The sequence below is a fragment of the Eretmochelys imbricata genome, chromosome 10, assembly GCF_965152235.1.
Source record: "Eretmochelys imbricata isolate rEreImb1 chromosome 10, rEreImb1.hap1, whole genome shotgun sequence".
Taxonomy (NCBI): Eukaryota; Metazoa; Chordata; order Testudines; family Cheloniidae; genus Eretmochelys; species Eretmochelys imbricata.
In genome coordinates, this window is record NC_135581.1 from 31,227,074 (window position 1) to 31,247,544 (window position 20,471).

Consider the following 20,471-nt stretch of genomic DNA (forward strand, 5'->3'; position numbering starts at 1 on the left):
AGGTGAGAAAAGTTTGGATAGGAGCCAGGCAGGCAGTTCAACTTCCTAAATTTCAAACTTGGTGCTAGTGAAGAATTTTTCTGGAGTTACAGATAATTGTTTGTAATGTTAATGGCTGTTATGTGCAGTCATGAAGAGGAAAGTCCTAAGTCATCAGCTGAAGTAATCCCTTCAGTAATCATTTTCGCTCAGAAAAGGAAGCAGGTGGGGAAATGGTTAAATTTAGGAGCTCTGGGAAATTAACCTCTCATCTCTTGCTGTTTGCTTTGTAGGTGGGGGGAGAAACTAGTCATCGTTGCTTCACAGGTTCTGCGCTACAGGGCTTTAATTGGCTGGGAGGGGGATCCAGACTTAAAACTCCCAGACTTCTCCTACTGCATTTTGGAGCGATTAGGTCGTGCTAGATGGCAAGGGGAACTTCAGAGAGACCTTCACAGTGGCGCTTTCAAGTAAGTATAGTGTTTGTTGCTGTTTATAAAGTAAATCAAAGCCTTGCAGATAAGGCTTCATTCATCAGGAATGTATCATCACAGTATTACAGGCACTTTGTTTCTGCAGGTCCTGTGCTGCTTGAGATGCCAGCTTACTGCTTGTAGTAACTAAATTTCCTGGTACTTCCTCACCAAAATAGTTATTAACCTTGTGTCTTTACCAAATTCCCATTTGGTTAACTACTTTATGCTTTCTTTAAATTGCTCCTCCAGTTTCAGTTGGAGATGGTATTTTAATTTCCTGTCCTAACCTGCTTATATGTAGGGATTACTTTCATGTGGAGGACTGATCCTAATAGCTATAGCTAGATACAAAACATGAAGTGCTGCAAAGTCCAGGTGTGCAACTTAGAAGCTCAGTTGCTGCTTCGCTCCCTTCACCTACCCCCAGATTATATGAAGGGGATGGTGCGGGGGTCTCTGCTGAGCTGCTGTACCTGAACCCTGGTTGGGACCTGCTTCCTTTATACTAGTTTCCAGCTACTAGATAGGAAAACTTGAAGCTCCACCCAACCCAGATCATTTGTTGCTACTCTACCCCTCTGTTCAAGACTCCAGTTTTTTATCTCCTATCCCTTCCTCTTAACCTTATTAACAGTTTAATTCCCTGCTTCTGCTGTTTTTGTTAGTTTTGCCAAGCAGCAGCATGAAACTGGCATGGTTCTTGCCATGTTCAGACTTTCTGTAGTTTTACTGCTGCTATCCATGCTAATTTCATACCATTCCTGCTGCTTATGAATAGGGCCCTACCAAATTCACGGCCATGAAAAACATGTCACAGACCATGAAATCTGGTCTTTTGTGTACTTTTAATCTATACTATACAGATTTCACTGAGGAGACCAGCGTTTCTCAAATTGGGCATCCTGACCCAAAAGGGAGTTGCGGGGGGGCGGTTACAAAGTTATTTTAGGAGGGTCACGGTATTGCCACCCTTACTTCTGCACTGCCTTCAGAGCTGGGCAGCTGGAGAGCGGTGGCTGTTGGCCAGGTGCACTCCAAAGGCTGCACTCCACCAGCAGCAGCACAGAAGTAAGGTTGGCAATACCACACCATGCCACCCTTATGTCTTTGCCACTGCCTTCAGAGCTGGGCAGCCAAAGAGTGGCGGCTGCTGACTGAAGGCCCAGCTCTGCAGGCAGTAGTGCAGAAGTAAGGGTGGCAATACCATACCATGCTATCCTTACTTCTGCGCTGCTGCTGGCAGCAGCTCTGCCTTCAGAGCTAGGCTCCTGGCCAGTAGCTTCCACTCTCCGGCTGCCCAGCTTTGAAGGCAGCGCCGCCACCAGCAGCAGCACAGAAGTAAGGGTAGCAGTACCACAACCCCCCCAACAATAACCTTGCAACACCCCCCGCCGCCACCCCTCGCAATTCCTTTTTGCCTTAGGACCCCTACAATTACAACACCATGAAATTTCAGATTTAAATAGCTACAACCGTGAAATTGACCAAAATGGACCGTGAGTTTGATAGGGCCCTACCTGTGAAGCTCAGACACTGAAACTCTCTGCAGACCTAGAAAGGTGTAAAAGGTTCTGTTCTTGTTCACAAGATTTTCTTTGTAACCATAAGGACTAGAAATTTAATATTTATTTAAAATGCAAGCCTAAGTTAGGCATGTTAGAAATGTGGCTTTTATGGCCCTACATTGTCTAAAGAAAGCTTCCACCTGCTTCTTCTACTTCCTGCAAGTATACGCTTTTTATACAGGATGTTAATTATACATGGAGCTATGCTTTCCATTGTAAGACCCTGTTTTTTGTTGCCTATAATTTTGTCAGAATCTAAATGTTCAAGTTGAAAAATTTTATGTTAGGTCTTTGCCCCAGGCTGAATTTAAAAAACAATGACCGTTCATCTGTTTCAGAGAATGATGTTAGGGACTCAAAATTTTGCATGGAGGTCTCTGTGGGATCAGAGATGCACCTGTCACAGTTTCAGGGTAGGAGGAAACAGCCTGTCTGGAAAACACGGGGGGAAGGCAGGATCAGGCTGGGGTTGGGTTAGAAGCAGAGGGGATACAGGTACAGAAGAGTCTGTAAGTACTAGAACACTTGGAATTAAACCCAGGATTCCTGAGTCTCAACATTTATAGCTATTGGCTAGACAGCAGAGAAAACCCTCTGGGAAACTCTTACCTGTCTCTCATGGCTGGTACACAGAGGATAGTAGCCTGCTACTGCTACCAGTTACTCTGTTAGGTCCAGTGGCAGAAGACTGTGCTGTGGGCCTAAAGGTTCCAGCCTTGCTGGAAAGTGGGGTCTGTATGGTTCTACATGATGGAATTTCTTTTCTTTCCATTTGCTTTTTAAAGAACTTAAGAAATTACATTTTAAAAAAAATATACCAAAAGAATGTTAAGGTTGCAAAGTCAAACACATAGAAGTTGGGAAATGCCAGAATTAATGTTGAGCGGCTAGTCAGTATTTTTTATCCTCATCATTCAGCGTGTGGCCCCAGGCCATATTTACAATTTCTTATTAAATCTAATGTTAAAATTATATAATACACAGGTTAAGGAAAGAGTGTCTGTACATCTGGGTATAGTGCTTAGATTATCCAAAAATACAAAGTTTGTTTTAAAAGTCATAAAATACATATAGTACCTAATCTGAAATAACCCAAATTTAGGTGAATAAATTTAACAAGACAGTTTAGAGATTAGTATCCAAATATTCAGTTACATCACTCATGAAAAGTTATACAGAGAGTTGGTTGTGGAAAGCAAATATGGCAATGAGTGAAGATTGTCCCTCAGTATCTGAGAAATTAGGATAGGTTGTTCCTTAGAAAATACAGTCCATCAGGGAAGTATTTCAGATACTTTCCCGACTTTGCTACTCATCAGCATTTCAGCTCATCACTCCTGGTATTGCCAATGTCCAGTGATGTGTTCTAGGTAGATGTCCCTCGACCACGTGATGGCGTCTGACACCAGGAGTTGCCACATCAGCCGAGCATGGCGCTGACCAATTCTGCATTCCTGCAACACTCACAGCATCCTAACCCTGCATTGAATACAGAACTATTAATTTCCTCATGGATGTTTCTCTGGAGCTTCCATCATAATCTGAGTGCTTCACCAACATTAATGAATTTACCTTTACAACACTCTTGTGAGATGCGGTGGTGGGATTACCTTATTTTACAAATAGGGAACTGAGGCACAGAGATATGAAGGTCATAATTGTCTATTTTGGGTGCTCAACTTGAGACATTTGGGGACTGATTTTTTGGGGTACTTAATATTTTTGTAGAACTTCATATGCTCAGAGCACAGCTCCCATTGAGTTCAGCTGCAGCTATGACTTCTCAGCACTTTTGTAAATCAGACCCCAGTTGTTTCAAGAAAATGAAAAACACAGTTAGTGCCACCTGTGAAAATTTTGGTTTAAGTGACTTGCCCGGCATCACGTGGTGGAAGTGGAGATAAAATCCAATCTCTGTGTGACAGTCAGCTACCTTAACCGTAAGACCAGCCTTTCTTTTCCAATAGTATTTTTTCTCATTTATTATACACTTAACTTCTGCAACAAATGAGGCTGAGTCCTATAGACAACAGCCTCATTCAGTGTACTACCCTGATTCATTTCCTGTACACTGAATGAGGTCCTGTGGAGAAAGTTGTATGTGATTATGTAATAAGACTATCATAATGTATATGCACAAGAGGGCTGAAATAAGGTTGTACAGGCAATTTGTATAGTAATTTAAGTTGATAAAGGGCATTGAGATGACAGGTGCTATATGAATATAATTTGTTTATTATATTTATTTACAAGTCATCATGGGAGGTTCTGTGGATGTCTTGTCTTCTCTAGGGTGGATGCTGGTAAAATGCATTATCACAGAAGAGTATTAGACAAAAATGGTCTCATTTCAATGCAGTCCCATGTCATAAGACTACCAAGTGGAGCCCAGCAGCACTCCATTCTTCTGCTTTTGAACCGCTTTCATGTTGACAGGTATGTACCAAACAGATGTTAGGTGGTTCTTCAGGGTGGCATGTGTACTTTCTTATCATTAGGACATGCCCCGGTGCCACAGGACTATCAGAACTTTCTGGAAGCAGTGCCTATTGGTTGCTGTATTAGCTCCTTCTCACAGCGTTCAGAGACAGAGGTTGTATAAAGGATGTGTGCCCCTCCTCCAGCCATGGTTTGAGTGGTAGGTATCCTGCTGCCTGGTCTTGTCCTACAGAGACCGGGTTTTTCTTGTACATTGTTTTAATAGCTGTGTTGTTGTTGGATAGCATCTATAGTGCCTTCTAGTGAATTTTTACTTCTGACTCTCTTTTTCTCTGTTGCATAGTTAGATCCTGCACTGGCTTTGGCATGGTCACAGTGAAACAGCAGGCCTGGCTTCAGAACAGCTTGGGTATCTGGCTGTCTTCCTGGTATTAGATATTTGCATCTGCTGTTTGACCCACCTGGGTGAAGGGCATTCCCCTACCAGCACTCTGTGTGTAAATGAAATGAACTCCTCTATAAATTTTTTAAAATTTGACTCTGTATATGAACAGTGTAACAGAGTGTGGGCTTTTAAATATGAAGTGGGTAAAAAAAAATTGTCAAGTATGACTTCTTACAGTTTCCCATGACAAACAATGTTTATATCAAATATAGTTTTATATCAGAAAAACATCCAACCTTTGAATATTGTTTGATGAAGTGTAGGTGGTCCTGTAACTAAGGCCTGTTAGTAGGAACCATTAAACCTACATGGACTTCATAAAGCTTTTTGTGTTCTCATGCTTCCAGGAGGCAAACCAGGGATTGATAGCATAAATAAAGATATGTGGTGTGGGGAATATGATGTGTAGAGATAATTTGGGGAAGTCATCTGGGTACTGTGCATACATCACTATGTTTGTGAAGTATTAATGTGGGTCAAAGGCTCTGCTGAAATCTATATGGGATTTATCAACTTTTAGAAAGAAGAACAGGAGTAGTTGTGGAACATATAGTAAGAAGATAGATATACACACACACATATACAGAGAATATCTTAATTAATTAGCCTCTTACTCCACCTTTTTCATATTCTCTGTATGTATATATATATATATATATCTTCTTACTATATGTTCCATTCTATGCATCCGATGAAGTGGGCTGCAGCCCACAAAAGCTTATGCTCAAATAAATTTGTTAGTCTCTAAGGTGCCACAAGTACTCCTGTTCTTTTTGCAGATAAATGTTGGGTTTTGAGTCCAAATTCAAAGACTATTCAAAAATTGAATTGCATCTATCTTTTGTAAGACCTAAACATAAACAACTTGATATTCCCTCAAATGTTGCTAAAATCTTTGCTTTTTATTTCTCAGTCTGCCTCTGTGATGGTAACTAGTGTTTTCTGTGATATTTCTGGATACAAATGTCAGTGTTCATGAATTTCATATGTTGAATAACCTTCTTTTGTTTTAGGAGGAGTAAATATGATATCCTAATGGAGAAGCTCTCAAGTATGCTGAGCACTCGACCAAACAAAATGGAAAAATTGGGGAATCTGAGGGAAGAACTGGTGAGATTATCATTTGCTTTCAAGTTCTCAATTTGCTGTTAATGAAATCCAAAAATTCAGCATTACAAGCAGAATTGGTCTGTATAATGAGAAGTGTTAGACAACCTTATAATACTTCCCATTAAACAGACCTGTTTTCCATTGCTTCAAAGTGCCAGACTTTAACTTTCAGGCTGAAATTTGCAGTGTCAGGTGTCTAATTCAAAACAAACTTTAGAAAGTTTCAGACAAAATGGCTCAGCCATTTCCCAGAATGAGGTATAGGGAAAATGTTGTTTATCATATTAAATAAACAACCATTTATCTGAGAATCTCTAGCGCCCCCATGTTCTGGAGCAAGGACTTGACATTAAGAAGTGAGTGGCCTTTGTGTCAGGGAAGTGCTTTTTGCTGGTATGGTGAAAATGTACTCAAATTTGGCCAGGTTTTAAGCTTCTGAAAAATCTCAGTCGACATATACTAAGTAGAGACCTGTTGGAGCTTCACAGCTGCATTCTCCAAAGACTCCATCTGCAGTGAGCGTACACCTACCCAGGCTGAAGGGGCTAAGCAGGGCGTTCTCTGCCATTGCCACTCTTGGCTGATGCAGGTTGGGCTGGGGTGGAGCCAGGCACTGGAAGTAAGAGCCTGTGTTCTTAGTGCTCCTTTTTCTGGGCCCAGGCATCATGAAGGAGTAAGCTTTCTGAATTGAGTGCAGAAGGGACAAGAACCAGACCAGAGGGAGTAAACTGGGACATGGAACCTGAGGGAGACTGGGACTTAGAGGTTGGCAGATGGGGAGAGAAACTGGGAGTAAAAGTTGGGGGGAGGAATAGGAGAAGACTGGCAGATTGACAACCAGTGCGGGAGGGGTGCGGTGGGACTGGGACGGGAGCCCAGAGAGGCAGACTAGGATTGGAAGGTAGGCCTCTGCTTCTCCCACCCCATTGGGAGCCTCTGGAGCTGCATAGCTGCAGTGAGCAGCCTCCTAAGGTGCCTGCTCTGAAGATAGGCTTGGGGATACCTTTATCCCCACTCCTGAAGGAAGGAGAGCAGTGGGAGGGGAAGGAGCTCTGTGATCCCGTCTTCCCTGTTTCTGGGAGCAAGGGGAATGCAGATCACTTTCCCCTTCACACTGGGCCACAGTGTTTTGTATGGACTCTGGGGTTCCTCTGCTGTCTTCTATGTTGCCTCCAGCTGGTGGCTGAACTCCTTACATCCCATTAGTCACTAGTTTCTCATCTTCCTTTGGCTGCTTCAACTCCATTTGGGTCGTAGGGAAGTCAGGAGCTAGTACGTGAGGGGCTGTGAGAAGTGCCCCAAGATTGCCTTAAAAAGGTCTATTACATCAACACTTTTACTTTTATCAACCAAACCTGTAATCTCATAAATATATATATATGAAGTTAGTTTGAAAGGATCTATATTCCATAAACCCATGTTGATTGGCATTAATTATATTACCCTCCTTTAATTCTCTGTTAATCGAGTTCTGTATCAGCTGCTCCATTATTTTGCCCAGGATCAATGTGAGACTGACAGGCCTATAATTACCCAGGTCATCCCATCTGCCCTTTTAAAATATTGGCACATTAGCTTTCTTTCAGTCTTCTGGAACTTCCCTGTTGTTCTCAGACTTCTTGAAAATAAGCATTAATGACCCAGCCTGCTTCTTGGCCTGCTCTTTTAAAACTCTTAGATGCAAGTTATCTTGACCTGCTGATTTTAAAATGTCTGTCTTTAGTAGCTCCTGTTTAACATCCTTCTAAGATACCAGTGGAATGGAAAGAGTGTTATCAGATGATATGACTGCATCATCTGTTCTTTTCCCAAATATAAAATATAAATATTTATTGACCACTACTTATGTTTTGGCATTATTATTAATTCTACCATTTCCATTTAGTAATGGACCAGAGCCATTGTTAGGATTCTTTTTGTTCCTGATGTGCATAAAAAAAACCTCCTTCTTATCCTTAACTCTGCTGGCCATAGAGTTCTCCTTGTGTCCCTTTGCTTCCCTGATCAATTTTCTACAATTTCTAGCTTCTGATTTACATTCACTACTATCAACTTTCCCTTTTTTCCATTTGTAATATATTATTATTTTTGATCTTGACAGTTCTGAATGTAGAGGGCAGAAGCAGGATTGAATGGAATGAAAGGTTTAATTGAGGACTAGGACGTTTGAATAAACTGAACACAGTGGAAGAAAGGAGGCAAGGGACGGTAATTAGAGGCAGATGTGATAATAGGAAAGCTATTTTCCAAGACAGATAATGGAGAGCTTGTAGATAGGGAAAGACAACCGGGTACTAAAAACCAGGTAAATGAAAGAGAAGAAGTGGGATCTAAAGTCCTGGTCAAGGGGCTAGAGGCATATAGTAACTGAGTCAAGCACCTCAGGGACAGAAAGATGTTTCTCTGTTTACATCTCTATGAAAATCAAGGGTTTAGTTCTATTAGCTTCCTGATTTGTAGGGAATGCTCCTTAGAATAGTGACATCCTTTTCATTTCTCTTTACTGTTACTGTTATTGTAGGGTCTCTGTGAAAGAACATTCAAACGTCTGTATCAATATATGATGAACGCTGGCCTGGCCAAAGTATTATCTACCCCGTTACAGGACATTCACCCTGATGGCGGACCCTATAAAACAAAGAAAGGTAATTGCAGCCACATCTTTATTATGTACGTGCTGATATCATCATGTCTATAAACTAACCAAAATCTTAATTTGCAGAGTGTTTAAAGGTAAAGCTTCCTTTGCATCTCAGGTATATATCAAGTTATAAATTTGCTAGTACACAACACAACTCACCTGAAATAATTATCCATTCCAGGGATATATTGAGCATTAAACAATTAACCAGGGATTAGTTGGATTATGATATGATTAGTTAATGTACTAATGTCATCCTTCCATGTGTGCATTAGTTTTAGACCCAGGAAAGATTTTCTATCAAATACCCATTTTCACAGTGTGTATTTTTCCCCAATATTTTTCCATTTGTGTTAACAAATCTGACCATTCCCTAGATGCACAGTACTAAGTTTTCCACTGTTTCACGGATGCAAAAGGTAAACTTTTAAGAGTTTCTTGTCCATATATATTGTTATCAAGAGAGCCTTCTGATGTCTGTGACTAATGCCACATCATTTTCCTGAGTCTGCACGGGAAACCTGAAACAAATCTGTTGGTTTAGTCCTGGTTCCAACACTGTGATGTTTCATCCACATTATACATTTTAACCATATTACAACAGCTCAAAAGATAGCTGTGTTGTAACCAGGTTCCCTGAGTCTATTGTTTTCATAGAGTAGAAGGGCTGTAAAACTTCAAGGGTGGTATTACATTTTGATAGATAAAATTATTACAGGTTTCAGAGTAAAAAGCCGTGTTAGTCTGTATTCGTAAAAAGAAAAGGAGTACTTACGGCACCTTAGAGACTAACCAATTTATTTGAGCATAAGCTTTCGAGAGCTACAGCTCACTTCATCGGATGCATACTGTGGAAAGTGTAGAAGAACTTATTATGTACATACAAAGCGTGAAAAAATACCTCCTCCCACCCCACTATCCTGCTGGTAATAGCTTATATAAAGTGATCACTCTCCTTACAATGTGTATGATAATCAAGTTGGGCCATTTCCAGCACAAATCCAATATTCGCAAAAAGAAAAGGAGTACTTGTGGCACCTTAGAGACTACACATTGTAAGGAGAGTGATCACTTCAGATAAGCTATTACCAGCAGGAGAGTGGGGTGGGAGGAGGTATTTTTTCTTGCTTTGTGTGTATATAATAAGATCTTCTACACTTTCCACAGTATGCATCCGATGAAGTGAGCTGTAGCTCACAAAAGCTTATGCTCAAATAAATTGGTTAGTCTCTAAAATTATTACAGTTAATTACTTTCTTTAAAAGACCCAAACATTTGTTAGGTGATTATTGGAGCAAAAGGACAGTGTCTTTGAAGAGATTGCAATCTAAATTGGTTTTCTGAAGAGATGTGTCTCACAGGATCACCATTCACACACCTTCTTGCACATAATTAAAAGTTCCCTAATTTCATATTATGTCTTTTTATAGGACTTTTTTCACATCCCCTCAAATACTTCACTGTTTGAGCCCTAGGGATATCCTATGTTACCTTTGCAGATGAGCAGGAGACCTTTCCATCTGTATCCATGGTTTAAAACCTCAAGGCTGTGAGAGTTTCCATCAGGCCCATATGCGAGTGCCCAGTTCCATTTGTGATAATTCATTAAGATACTTAACTGGAATGTCATTCTGTTTGTCAATGCTGAGAAAAACGAATTAACTTATTTTTCATGTGGATCCCTCCTTTTCACCCACAGATTTTATTCAGTTATTTTACTAACCAGTAGTTTCATGTGTTCTCAGGGACTGATGTCATGGTCCGATGCCTCAAACTAGTGAAGGAATTTCGAAAGAAAGTGAATGATTACCATGATGAGGAGGAGGAAGAGATGATCACAAAAGCTGTCCAGCCTGTAGATATTGTTTATGAGCGGGATATGCTTACGCAGGCTTATGAGCTAAGTAGGTAATGTAATCAGGTTCTGTGTGTTCATAATCTAAGTTCATATATTACCTGCATGAAAATGAACTGAATGTTTTCTTATTGGCTTAATTTTGAAATTGTCATTACTTTGTACATTAGATTCTTGTGCACATCTGTGAAATCAGAAAAATAATTACTTTCTCCTACCCTTCGTCTCATCTGTTCAGAGCAGGATTGTTTTTTACAATGTGTGAAAGTGTCTAACACATTGGGCACTTCCCTGTCCCAGTTTTGTTTGCCTCTAAGGACTACCAGGATATAAAAATGAGATGACTAAGGCTTGTTATGAACTCTCAATATCCTAGTCGAAAGGAGTGTGGGTGCTTAATGATTAACAAAGCTTCCTTTATTCAAAATGTCAATTTGGCATTGGAGTAAAATAGTTAAGAAAAATGAGCCAAGAGTTTTAAACACTTGCTAAAAATCTCTTCCCTCTAACAGATTAATTTTTGCTCTCTTGGGCCCTCTCTACACTAGGATATACGTTGTTTAAAAATATTGCTTAGCCAGATAACATTTTTAAAGGAGGTTAAATTCAGTGCATACTATTTTTTAAAACATGTTAGCTAATGTTTTTAAATATTGCCTATTTTTCTAGGTTAGATGTGGCTTTGCCTCTTTGTCGTCACTTACACTAGTTCTCCAGTCCAAGCCTAGACAGGATTTGAACTTGTAATGGGGGGCGGGGGGAATGTCAGGACTTCTGTATCCATCTTAGCAGTGGTGGCTGGTGCCCAGAGTAACTGTTGGGGCTGAAAGTAGCAGGTTGCCTCAATTGCCATCACCTTTGTCCCTTCTCTGTAGATTGTTTATATTTTCAAAGTGAAAAAGTGGGGTGGGGATAGGATCACACAGGAGCATGCTGATGGGGAATAAAGGAGGTTGGTGGGGAAGAAAAAGGGCTGCCCTCTACCTTTTCCCATCACTTTCCCTTTCAGAGTAAAAAAAAAAAACCCAAAACTCGACACCTTATAGTAAAGAGCGGGGTGCAAGAGCAGCCACTCCTTTGCTGCTCTTAATCCTGGCCTCTCCCTTCATATCTAGCGCCACCCTAGTGTCCTACCTACTGCTTCACCCACGCTGTCACTTATTAAATGGCTTTGTTCCCCTGCACTCAGCTGGTGTAAACGTCAATGAAGGTCAGTTTTATGATTTTTCCAACGTACCAGTCAGATTTTAAAACTGAAATCTGATAAACTAGATTTCAGTTTGATCAGTGTTATAGGCAATGTTAGATGGAATCTAATAGATTAATAACCCTTTTTTATTGAGTCCAGGAAGCGTTGGTTTACTAATTTAATGACAGGTTCTTTTCAGGTTAACTTTTATCTTAGACAGTACTTCTCAGATCAGTACACTTAGTTTCTCTTAACCAGTCAACAATGTATTAATTCACCCAGAACCACAGTAGTATACAATCAACAGTTCATCAATCAAGGGTAGACAAAACCAGTGTTCTAGGCCTGTACCGAGCACAACAATATAATCTTACAAGCAATTGTCATAGACTAGGGTTGAGGCTCAGCAGTTACATTAATGCAAATCACCAAAATTTCTTATAGCATTTACTTGTTATCATCAGTTGTGTAGTATCTAATACACTTATCACAATTCCAGTATTTCTTCAAGGAGTAAGAATGTGTGTGTCTGTAAGGCACTTCTAAGTGCCTGCTATTTGAATGGTTTGGTCTCAAAGCAGACAAGTACAGAATATCAAAAGGAATCACTTAAAATTATGGTTCATATCTCTCTTAGGCCAATTTGCTTGGACTTACAAAGCCCAGCATTAGGGATGTAAATACTGTTTAAAAAGTTAACCATTTAAACAATTTAAAATGTCGTTTAAACAGTTAACTGATTAAGCCTCTTTGGCGAATCCCGCTGGCCAGCGTGGCTGGGGCCGATCCCGCTGGCCAGCACAGCCGGGGCCACTGCTCCAGCTGGGAGGTGCTGCTCCGGTCGGGCAGCGGGGCCACTGATGCCGGCTGGCCAGCCCGGGATTAACAGTTAAGGCAGGTTAACCGGTAAGACTAATGCTTACCGATCTAAGATATAGTTACTTGAGATGTAGACTCAGTGAGCTAATCTTTAGTTATTTATATTAAGGAACCAAAGAAGAAATATAATCTTTGAAATGAAATCTCACCACTTAACCCAGGGATGGGGGGAGAGTCCTTTCCACATAGTTGTTCAAGGCATTGGTTGCACTTAGGATTCTGCAGCTTCTTCGTGGGTTCAGTCAACTCTTGGTCCTGTGACTCTGGATGAAAAGAGTCTTTCCCCCATCAGTGAGCTCTGGGGTCCCACATGGTGACCTTAGTTTTATATGCTGTGCTTCCAGGGGCCATTGGAGAGGGTCACTCTCTCGATTTCTGTTGGACACATGTCAAATAAGGGTTCAGACTTCAGCTTTGTTTCTCTGCTGCTTCCATTGGCATCCAGTAGATGGCATCTGTGTACAATGCATTTCTTCAATCCTTTCCTTATTGGTGGCTTTTTCTGTCTGATTAATTTCAAGGATTGTATTTCAGTATTAGCCCACATAATTAGTTGGATTTCTGCTCTTTTTAAGCAATTTCTTTTAATAATTCAAAGGTATACTCTAGTTTATATATTTCAACATCTTCCTTGTGCATACAATTCCTTTTACTTCTAGAATGCAACAGTTATTTACAATGAAAACCAACAAAATCCCTTATCTTCCAAAGACCAATGGACATACGCCATACATTCTTTGTCTATAAGTATTTCATATTATATAGGGCTTACAACACAACAAGAGATGCTGTCCTCCTATAGAGAGATGTAGATCTGACTCACAGGGCACACAAACATGCTGCTTCTAATTTGGGGTGAAAGGCACATTTTTGGTACAAAACAGATAATGCATGGTATATTTGACTTTGAGGGCAAACAAATGTATAGTATATCATTTGGGGGCAAAAAATTTCGTTTGGATTTTTTTGAGGTAACAGTTTGCCTCATTTGACATTCAGTCTCACAGCAAGCTGTATCTTGGTTAACTCACAACTTCCCCACCCATCTGTTGATCCATTCAGTGCACAGTGGGCCGCTTTTCATAGGACAACAGTGTGTTACCCTGCTTGCTAACTTTTTAGAGTTCTTTTTAGCTAGGTTGGGAGAAAGAGGTTTTATCCATACACGTTATGAGATATTCTGGCCCAGGCAATTAACAGTACTCTGATTTAGCAATTTTAGTTTCTGTTTGTGTGGGAAATTGTGTAAGTCTATCTTGATCCCAGAACATGAAAAGGGAAGCATCGAGGAATGAGGAAACTATATAAAGGAATAAAGTTGCTATTACATGGGATGAAGATACATGAATACATCTTCATTGCCGGGATTAGGAGAACGATGGAACCCTCCCTTGAACAAGAACAGTTCAGCTTTGGTAAAGAATGAGGAGCGACAAATGCCATGTTGGTAATTCAGCAGGAGAGAAGTGGCTAGAGTACCAACAGGAGAGCAACAGTTTTGAAGCTTCAGTTAAGGATTCTGCACTAGACTGTGGATCTGTACCCTTCTCTTCCCCTTTTTGGTACTTTCCTTTTCTTTTTCAAATATGCCTAGACTTCCATAACATCGGACCGTTGGGTCTTACAGGCCATTCAGGAAGAGTATACCCTCCAATTCCATATTATACCCTCCCCCACCACTACCGTCCCTATGTCTCTTGAGGGACCAATCTCCTGTGAGTTGTGTGTCCGGAAATACTATCGCTCCTGGAGTTGGGAGCAATAGAGCCAGTCCTCCTACTCTTCAAGGGAGAAGGGTTTTACTCCCTCTGCTTTCTTGTACCCAAAAAGAAAAGGGGCTATAGAGCCCCATACTGGACCTCAGGTTCCTTAACACCTCCATCAGTACAAAATTCTGCGTGGTGACTTTGGCATATATCACACATTCATTAGATCTCATGGACTGGTTCAGTACCCTCAATTTGCAAAACACCTTTTCATGTTGGAATACCAAGAAACTTCTTCATGTCCATGTACTACACAATCATTATCAATTCAGGGTTCTCCTGTTCAGCCTCCTCACTGCTCCTGGTGTTTACAAAATGCCTGTTAGTAGTATCTGCCCATCTCCAGCATCAAGGTATTTGTATACCCATACCTCAACGATTGGTTAATCCGCAGAAGATCAGTTCAGCAGGTCTCCAACTCTGTAAAATCAACCTTACATCTGTTCTCAAACTTGAATCTAAAGTGTGGTGTGGAGAAAGTGAATAAGAAAGTGTTATTTACCCCTTCACATAAAACAAGAACAAGGGGTCACCCATTGAAAATTAATGGACAGAAGGGTTAAAACAAACTATAAGGTAGTACTTCTTCACACAATGCACAGACAACTTGTGGACTCGTTGCCAAGGGATGTTGTGAAGGCCAGAAGTATAACTAGGTTCAAAAAGGAATTAGACACATTCATGAAAGATAGGTTCATCCATGGCAATAGCCAAGATTGTCAGGGATACAGCTCCATGCTCTGAGTGTTCCTAAGCCTCTAACTGCCAGAAGCTGGGTCTGGATGAATCACTCTATGATTGCCCTGCTCTGTTCATTCCCTCTGAAGCATCTGGCATTGGCCACCGTTGGAAGACAGGATACTTGGCTAGATGGATCATTGGTCTGACCCAGTATGGGCATTCTCATGTTCTTATACTACCTTAATATAACAAATCTTGGTGATTTCCTGAGCTATCTTTCTATTGCTTATGGCAGTGCTTCAAAGGGAAAATCAGTCTCCTCTCAACAATGATCTAAATGGATCATGGAGTGTATAAAAGTTTCCTACCTTATTAACAAACTCCAGCCTCCAGCCAGAGTAACTGCTCATTCTGCTATATCACACACAGCCTCAGCAGGGTGCTTGAGTAGGATACCAATTGCTGAAATTTGCAAAACAGCAACTTGATCTTCATTGTATACTTCTTTCCAAGCATTATTCCTTGGTATCAGCTTTTCAATTTCAGTCCTGCAATCTCTGTTCAAATGAGCTCTGAGTTCCCATCACCTTGATTTCTGAATTGCCTGTTAATCACCATGAGGGGAAACCACGTGCACAGGAACTCAAAGAAGAAAAAATGGTTACTTACACTAACTGGCTTTTTAACATGCTCTTTGCATGGTGGATCCCATGACCCACAGCACATCCCCACAGCTCGGAGACTCTTTGAGACTCTGGATGGCAAGAAGGAACTGAGGGAGTGAGCAGGGTCACACTGCCCTTTGCCCTTAGGAGAGGGGGTGCAAGGACACAAAGGGTGCACGCATGACCCCTTAATGGACACTGCTTTTTAAGTTTCCGAACTCCTGTGCAAGGGGTGCTACCACACCATGAGTGGGATCCACATGCACAGAACATCTTGGAGAAGCACAGTTCAGTTACTTACCTCATAGTAACTGTTTCTTTTCCCAGCTAACCACTCAAGTTAGATGGGGTGGGATCTGAGTTACTACAGAGAATTCTTTCCTGGGTATCTGGCTGGTGAATCTTGCCCATATGCTAAGGGTTCAGCTGATCGCCATATATGGGGTCGGGAAGGAATTTTCCTCCAGGGCAGATTGGAAGAGGCCCTGGGGAGGTTTCGCCTTGTGCTGTAGCATGGGGCATGGGTCACTTGCTGGAGGATTCTCTGCTCCTTGAAGTCTTTAAACCATGATTTGAGGACTTCAATAGCTCAGACATAGGTGAGAGGTTTATTGCAGGAGTGGGTGGGTGAGATTCTGTGGCCTGCATTGTGCAGGTGGTCAGACTAGGTGATTATAATGGTCCCTTCTGACCTTAATATCTATGAATCTAAGTTAACGTGTCAAATTAGCACAGGCAGACTTAACTCTGCCCATTGTGCACATGCATTATGATCTTCTTTAACTAAATTAGCACATACTATTTCACAAATATAATGTAGTAGAAATCTTTTTTACAGCCTTAGATATGCATATTTTATTGTACAACACTGTGTATTATGTGTATGACAGTGAAAACGATTTATAGTAGCAAGTGTTGAAGAAGGTTTCAGAGTAACAGCCGTGTTAGTCTGTATTCGCAAAAAGAAAAGGAGTACTTGTGGCACCTTAGAGACTAACCAATTTATTTGAGCATAAGCTTTCGTGAGCTACAGCTCACTTCATCGGCTGCATACTGTGGAAAGTGTAGAAGATCTTTTTATACACACAAAGCATGAAAAAATACCTCCCCCCGCCCCACTCTCCTGCTGGTAATAGCTTATCTAAAGTGATCACTCTCCTTACAATGTGTATGATAATCAAGTTGGTCCATTTCCAGCACAAATCCAGGGTTTAACAAGATCGTCTATGGGGGGGGGTAGGAAAAAACAAGGGGAAATAGGTTACCTTGCATAATGACTTAGCCACTCCCAGTCTCTATTCAAGCCTAAGTTAATTGTATCCAATTTGCAAATGAATTCCAATTCAACAGTTTCTCACTGGAGTCTGGATTTGAAGTTTTTTTGTTGTAGTATCGCAACTTTCCTGTCTGTAATCGCGTGACCAGAGAGATTGAAGTGTTCTCCGACTGGTTTATGAATGTTATAATTCTTGACATCTGATTTGTGTCCATTTATTCTTTTACGTAGAGACTGTCCAGTTTGACCAATGTACATGGCAGAGGGGCATTGCTGGCCCATGATGGCATATATCACATTGGTGGATGTGCAAGTGAACGAGCCTCTGATAGTGTGGCTGATGTTATTAGGCCCTGTGATGGTGTCCCCTGAATAGATATGTGGGCACAGTTGGCAACGGGGACACCATCACAGGGCCTAATAACATCAGCCACACTATCAGAGGCTCGTTCACCTGCACATCTACCAATGTGATATATGCCATCATGTGCCATCATCATCCAATGAAGTGAGCTGTAGCTCACGAAAGCTTATGCTCAAATAAATTGGTTAGTCTCTACGGTGCCACAATACTCCTTTTCTTTAAGTGTTGAAGACATTTTGATGTATGTTTGAAAATCTTATGCTTTTAAGACAATGACGTTCAAGCTGACAGCGGTTGTTCAGGCTGGATCTGATAGCCTCTGCAGCTCAGCCAGATTGTTTCAGTATGAGGTGATTCCTGTAAACTTAAGTTTTAACTTCTTTCCCCTCCCTAAAACAGTTGAAAGTAGGGGAACCAAAGGAATTTCTCAGGCAGAAATTCGATCGGCTATGAATGTGGGGAAGCTAGAAGCACGGATGCTCTGTCGTCTTCTAGAGAGATACAAAGTTGTCAAGGTAATGTCTTGTGGATTAAAATGAGATTAAAGACAGGGTTGCAACTACCATCACTGTGGAAATAAATTAAATAGAACTTAATGGTCACTTTTATCTCAAAAAAGAGAGAGAAAATAGAAGGGATTTGAAGATGGGCAGTGAAAAAAGAGACCTGTAGAAACTATAAAGATTGACTGTTCCGTTTAGAGGGGAGACAGATAAGGGATAGCATATGCAAAATAATGAATGGGGAAGGCAGTGTTTGAAAAATTAATTCAACATCAACAACATAGATTTTTAAGGTGTTTAGGCGGTATTGTGCTCAGCATTGCAACACATGACTGATTTGGTAGCCTAAATCTCATTTCTGAAATGGATTTAGACACTTAGGAGCCTAAATTCCATTGACAGTTGGGATTTAGACTCCTAAGCATCTAAATCCCTTTTGAACATGAGATTTAGGCTCCTAAATCAGTTGGGAATTGCGACGTTAAGTGCAGCCATGCCTAATACTTTTAAAAATCTAGCCCTAAGCTTACTTGGCAAGCTGCAATACACAAATTCCCCAAGCCATGCCCCTCCTTGCCCAGTCCCTGGTTAGCTGCCCCAATACTTAATTTACCTGTACATGGTAGGAGACAGAAAATGCTGGCTGTTTGAAAATGGCACTGGCTAACCTAGGTGGGAGAGTAGGAAAGAAGTTATGGAAATGGAGTTTGACCCCCAGAATTCAAATCCCTTCCAGCTGACTTCAGTATGTATCCCATCATACACAGGGAGAGAAGTCCTGGCATGTGTGGAACCCAGAAGTGAAGCAAATCACCATGTGGTATTCACCCATAATGGTGCACAGTCCCCATGTAGACACAGTGACATGTATTAAATCAGAAAACAGTTGATAGTGTGTACACAATCAGTGCATACAATCTAATATGAAAAAACTCAGTGCAAGATAAACCCTCCTGTGTAGATAAAGCTTTAGTAGCTTTTACTGAGGGACCTTGTCAAAAGGCCTTTTGTAATTTAAATAAATTGTCAACTGGTTCTCCTTTATCTGAACATATCACTAAAGTAACAAAGAATTCTAAGAGATTAGTGATACATTATTTTCCTTTGAGGAAGCTATGCTGTTAAACCCTGTCATACCTTGATCTTCCAGGTTTTTTATCATTTTAACAAATTACCATATAAAGCTTACTGGACAATAATTGCCTCGATCACCCCTAGAGCCTTTTTTAAGTATAGGTACGTTTGCTACCCTCCAACCCTTCTGTATAGCAGTTGTTTTAATAAGATTGCATGTCGTGGCCAAGAAATTGGTAGGATTTAAAAAAACAAAACATATTCCCAGGATTCATATCTAAAGTTACTTTATATAAGATTAGAAAAGGGATGTAAACATGCTTCAGGACATAAACCAACCATTCATTGATTGGGGTGGGGTGGAGGTAGGAAGAAATTCCTTAATTATTTGTTCTGGGCTTTTCTACACTTGAAGCATCTGGTTCTGGCCACTGTCAGACCAGATAATGGAGTAGAAGGACCCCTGGTCTGATCCAGCCTTGTAAGTCCCATATTCCAGCAACTTCACACAGAATTATGGTTCTAGAACAGTATGCATCAAACTGATTAAGAAACAAATACCTTGGTTTTGTTCAGATGTCTGTAATACAGAATAAGAGAAAATATGTTGTGGTATGTGATTGTTATCTACGCAGGATACAGAATTTTTGTGTAAACGGAATGTTTCTCTGTTTTCCATGAGCTGCAGACGTGGCCCGCCTAGTTTTTAAGAATAGAGATTAAAGCTTTGGGAGGTGGGGCTTGGAGGAGGAGTAGTAGTTGAGAATCTGGGTGGTCAGAGGACAAGGATAACGGAGGGGGAAACGGAAGAATTTGCCAAAATAATGACTTTCAGTCCTCTTAGGGATTTATGGAAGATGAAGGTCGGCAACGAACAACAAAGTACATTTCACACGTTTTTGCAGAAGAGAGTGATTTAAGCCGTCAGTTTGAGAGGGAGAAGGCCCGGAGTGAACAGTTAGCGACAGTTAGCTTGGCTCTAGTGCATGAAGACTCCCTGCCTGAGGAAGATCTGTCTCCTGTAGAAGAAGACACTTTCCTCTCAGAATCAGATAATGAGGAAGAGATGAAATACAACAAGAAACGAGAAAAAGGAGTGAAGGCCAACTCAGATGCACTGCTGAAATTCAGCTTCCGAGATGGCCCCCATCAGTCAACACCAACTAAAGGTAGGGAATGGTTCTCTGGGGAGTCTGGCTTTCTCATGTAGGTTTCCTTTGAAGAAAATAGAGAGGACATCAGGTTTGTTTAAAAAAAATCCTCTTCTGCAGCATTGCCTGCACCCTGTTTGCGTTTGGTGGTCTCTCCCCAAAACTTACTATATTGTTGGGGGGCAAGGGTGACACATTCGTTCCTAACCCCACTCTCTCTTCCTTCTGCTGGGGACTTGGAACAACTTCCTTGCCTAAGGTTGCTAGACTGGGAAACTGGTGTAGGGGTGCGGTACAGGTGCTTCTTCCAAGTCTCCTGTGCACTCCCATCCGTCTCTCTAATGAGCTATGGGAAGGGGTCACCTGACCTGCCATAGATTTATGGAAAGGCTGCAGAGGTGCATGTTGTGAAC

At 41.1% G+C, this 20,471-nt stretch overlaps 1 protein-coding gene across 2 annotated transcripts in view; it reads left to right on the forward strand.

Moving 5' to 3' along the window:
- GTF3C1 (general transcription factor IIIC subunit 1) overlaps positions 1-20,471 on the forward strand; it is an 81,248-nt gene that overhangs the window by 8,244 nt on the left and 52,533 nt on the right. The window contains exons 3-9 of one of the 2 annotated variants that reach the window (XM_077827689.1): positions 273-449; positions 4,313-4,456; positions 5,918-6,014; positions 8,536-8,659; positions 10,401-10,559; positions 17,730-17,845; positions 19,752-20,076. In XM_077827689.1, the coding sequence (XP_077683815.1) occupies positions 273-449; positions 4,313-4,456; positions 5,918-6,014; positions 8,536-8,659; positions 10,401-10,559; positions 17,730-17,845; positions 19,752-20,076 (1,142 nt within the window). Of the gene's footprint in view, positions 1-272; positions 450-4,312; positions 4,457-4,491; positions 4,953-5,917; positions 6,015-8,535; positions 8,660-10,400; positions 10,560-17,729; positions 17,846-19,751; positions 20,077-20,471 lie in introns of those variants that run through there. The other variant, XM_077827690.1, reaches the window with a different exon arrangement.